Source organism: Populus euphratica, unplaced genomic scaffold (assembly GCF_000495115.2).
Source record: "Populus euphratica unplaced genomic scaffold, PopEup_1.0 scaffold68.1, whole genome shotgun sequence".
Lineage (NCBI taxonomy): Eukaryota > Viridiplantae > Streptophyta > Magnoliopsida > Malpighiales > Salicaceae > Populus > Populus euphratica.
Window position 1 is genome coordinate 1,206,162 of NW_011499901.1, and position 4,535 is coordinate 1,210,696.

The 4,535-nt window shown below is 39.6% G+C and overlaps 1 protein-coding gene across 1 annotated transcript; it reads left to right on the forward strand.

Annotated features, from left to right (window-relative positions):
- Positions 1–382: 382 nt before the first annotated feature.
- Positions 383–4,085, forward strand: LOC105132945 (receptor protein kinase CLAVATA1-like). Its single transcript, XM_011036699.1, has 2 exons — positions 383–3,154; positions 3,539–4,085. The coding sequence occupies exons 1-2, from the start codon at positions 586–588 to the stop codon at positions 3,889–3,891; spliced, it is 2,922 nt and encodes a 973-aa protein (XP_011035001.1). The 5' UTR covers positions 383–585; the 3' UTR covers positions 3,892–4,085.
- The last annotated feature ends 450 nt before the right edge of the window (positions 4,086–4,535 follow it).

Below are 4,535 nucleotides of genomic sequence, written 5' to 3' on the forward strand. Positions count from 1 at the left end.
ATGTGGTGGAATCATAATTGCAATCATTAGAGCCAACCGCATGTACTATCATAAGGTAATAGAGTAGCTGATGCATGTGAGTCAGGTGTTAAAAGCTTTTTTATGTTTTTATTTGTATAAAATTAAAAAAGATCTTGGAACTAAATGATGATAACAAATAAATCATAATGAAATTACAACTAAACTCCTGAAGTTGAGGCTAAAAAATTTGAATGATAAAGATAATGTAGTAATTATACTATTATATCAAATGTGAAAATAAAAAACATTATCGTGCATAAAACATTTGGTTATTTTATTCAAGGAGTAATTTTACCATCCATTAAAAAATAAAATTACCAAAATAAAATTGCTAAAAGCTACTCCTTTGGTGAACCCAGCTCTATTGGTTTTTATTAATTCAATTTCAGGCATGATACTGCGAGTAAGTGCTCACAGTCCTGCAAACAAACTATACTTCTTATAGCCTGCCATACGCCGACGTGATTGAACAGAAAGAACCGAAGTACAAGTATACTAGCATAGCATTCACTTCCACGTTATCGTCTAACATTTCCTCCTCGAAGAGAAAAAACTTGGGAAAAAATGGGAACTCTTCTGTGTTTTCTTCTTCCTTTTATTGTTCTACTGTTCACTGCTTGCAGTGGATACAGTGAACTTGAAGTCCTCTTGAAGCTGAAATCTTCCATGTACGGACATAATGGCACTGGCCTTGAAGATTGGGTGGCTTCTCCTATATCTCCTTCAGCTCATTGTTTCTTCTCTGGAGTCACGTGTGATGAGAGCTCACGTGTGGTGTCACTTAATTTGTCGTTCAGACATCTTCCTGGTTCAATTCCTCCAGAGATTGGGTTGTTGAACAAGCTTGTGAATCTTACCTTGGCCAATGATAATCTCAGTGGGGAACTTCCTGCGGAGATAGCCATGCTTAAATCTCTCAGGATTTTGAACATTTCTGGCAATGCTATTGTTGGGAATTTCTCTGGAAAGACCACTCTTGGCATGACAGAGCTTGAGGTTCTTGATATTTACAACAATAATTGCTGGGGTCCACTGCCAATTGAAATTGCAAACCTGAAAAAACTCAAGCATCTTCACCTGGGAGGGAATTTCTTTTCTGGTAATATACCAGAGGAGTACTCGGAGATTATGAGCTTGGAGTTCTTAGGCTTGAATGGTAATGACCTTTCAGGCAAAGTTCCTTCTAGCTTGTCTAAGTTGAAGAATCTCAAGAGCTTGTGCATTGGGTACTATAACCATTACGAAGGAGGTATTCCACCTGAATTTGGATCATTGAGTAATCTTGAACTTCTTGACATGAGTTCTTGCAACCTTAATGGTGAGATTCCTTCTACTCTAGGCCAATTAACCCATCTGCATTCGCTGTTTCTTCAATTCAATAATCTCACTGGATATATCCCTTCGGAATTATCTGGTCTAATTAGCTTGAAATCACTTGATCTTTCAATCAACAACCTCACTGGGGAGATACCCGAGAGTTTTTCAGCTTTGAAAAACTTAACACTCATCAATCTCTTTCAAAACAAGCTGCACGGTCCAATCCCAGACTTTGTTGGTGATTTTCCAAACCTTGAGGTGCTGCAGGTTTGGGGAAACAACTTCACATTTGAGCTTCCCAAACAGCTCGGCCGGAATGGGAAGCTGATGTATCTGGATGTGTCATATAATCACTTGACCGGATTGGTTCCTCGGGACTTATGCAAGGGAGCGAAATTGAAGACGTTGATTCTCATGAATAATTTCTTCATTGGATCACTTCCTGAAGAAATTGGCCAGTGCAAGTCCTTGATCAAAATCAGAATCATTTGTAATCTCTTTACAGGCACTATCCCTGCTGGTATCTTTAATTTACCTTTGGTGACCCAAATCGAGTTGAGCCATAACTATTTCTCCGGCGAGCTTCCACAGGAGATTTCAGGAGATGCACTAGGCTCTCTTTCGGTTTCTGACAATCGGATTACTGGTAGAATCCCCCCGGCTATTGGGAATTTGAAGAGTTTGCAGTTTCTATCTCTGGAAATGAACAGACTTTCTGGTGAAATTCCTGATGAAATCTTCAGTCTGGAGATCCTCTCCAAGATCAGCATCCGTGCCAACAACATTAGCGGTGAAATCCCAGCTTCCATGTTCCATTGCACTTCACTTGCATCCGTTGATTTCAGTCAAAACAGCATCAGTGGGGAGATTCCAAAGGAGATTACTAAACTGAAGGATTTGAGTATTCTTGATCTCTCTCGAAATCAGCTTACTGGTCAACTACCAAGTGAAATTCGATACATGACTAGTCTTTCAACTCTAAACCTCTCCTACAACAATTTATTTGGCCGAATCCCTTCTGTCGGCCAATTCCTGGCGTTCAATGACACCTCATTTCTTGGAAATCCAAATCTCTGTGTAGCAAGAAATGACTCTTGCTCATTTGATGGTCATGGCCATAAGAGGTCCTTTAATACTTCAAAGCTAATGATCACTGTCATTGCTCTTGCCACTGCGTTGCTGTTAATAGCAGTGACAGTTTACAGATTGAGAAAGAAGAATCTGCGGAAATCACGGGCCTGGAAACTCACTGCATTCCAAAGGCTCGATTTCAAAGCAGAGGATGTGCTCGAGTGCTTGAAAGAGGAAAACATTATAGGCAAAGGTGGCGCTGGGATTGTCTACCGTGGTTCAATGCCAGAGGGTATTGATCATGTAGCTATCAAACGACTTGTTGGTAGAGGCACCGGACGAAGCGATCATGGCTTCTCAGCCGAGATCCAAACACTTGGAAGGATCAGGCACCGAAATATTGTAAGGCTGCTGGGGTACGTATCAAATAAGGATACCAACTTGCTGTTGTATGAGTACATGCCAAATGGGAGCTTAGGAGAGCTTTTGCATGGTTCAAAAGGAGGCCATTTGCAGTGGGAAACCAGGTACAGAATTGCTGTGGAGGCTGCCAAGGGACTCTGTTATCTTCACCATGATTGCTCTCCTTTGATTATACATAGGGATGTGAAGTCCAATAACATATTACTTGATTCGGATTTTGAGGCTCATGTTGCTGATTTTGGGCTGGCCAAGTTCTTGCAAGATGCAGGTGCATCAGAATGTATGTCCTCTATTGCTGGCTCCTATGGTTACATTGCTCCAGGTCTGTGATTTTCTTGACTAAATTACTAATTATCCGTCTTCATTGGCTAATTATTACAGATCGTGTTAGCAGCATGATGTGCATATGCTCCGACACCATAGTATATAAGCTTGTATGCTCGTTTAATCCATTAACTTTATGAATTGGGTGTTATACATTAATTGGCCTCGTTTGAGGTCCATATTGAGGTAATTTGGTTACTTTACACGCTTGGTTTTATGCTAATTTTCGGAGGTACAAGATCTTTTTGAAATTACTTTCCGAGTAATGGCTTTCTAGTCACTACTTTCAGTGAAGCCTTTTGAATTCAATGCAGCTACCTGAAAAATTTGGAAGAGTGAATGCTCGTTCACTAACATCTCTGATTGGTTTGATGTGCTACAGAATACGCTTACACATTGAAAGTGGACGAAAAAAGTGATGTTTACAGCTTCGGTGTTGTGCTGCTGGAGCTGATAGCAGGGAGGAAGCCAGTAGGGGAGTTTGGAGATGGGGTGGACATAGTGAGATGGGTCAGGAAGACCACATCAGAACTATCTCAGCCATCCGATGCAGCTTCAGTCTTGGCAGTTGTGGACCCCAGGCTTAGTGGGTACCCTCTAACAGGTGCCATTCACCTGTTTAAGATAGCAATGTTGTGTGTAAAAGATGAGAGTTCGGACCGGCCTACCATGAGGGAAGTGGTTCACATGCTCACCAATCCTCCACAGTCAGCCTCAAGCCTCCTCACCCTTTAGATTTATCTGGGTGCGCATGCCCTGAAGTCTAGGCTATAATGTTCTTGAATGAATAAAAGCAAAACGTTATTGTAATAATTTTGTGGTAACATGGACTTCACTGCTGTAAAATTTTCTTCTTGTATATTTGGGGTTAGCCGTCTCCTCTGCTCTGTGCTCTAGAAAGCTGACAAGTGATCCCCATATTTTCATCATCTTAGAATGTGCTAAAAGCTCGTGACATTTATGATTTTTGTGACATTTCTGGGCCATTGAAATAAGCTTATCTACTGGGATCTCACTATATGATAAGAAGTTATTACAACACCATAATCGATACAACGCCAGTTTAAGCATTGAACCATTAGATATTATCGATCAAGGTCTTGTAAATAATAATAGATTTCTTATTTTCTGATGATTCATCCAAGGAATACACTGAATGATGATGCCCTATGCTTGTATCGGATGCTCAAGTGTTAATGATATCTATTGGGTTGGTATAAATGTGTCGCCATTATGTGTCTGAGAGTGTAGTAATTTTTATTTTTTGATATTTTTTATTTTTAAAAAATATTAAATTAATGTTTTTTGATGTTTTTTAATGGTTTTGATATATTTATTTTTAAAATAAAAAAATAAAAAATATTTTTAAAAATATTTTT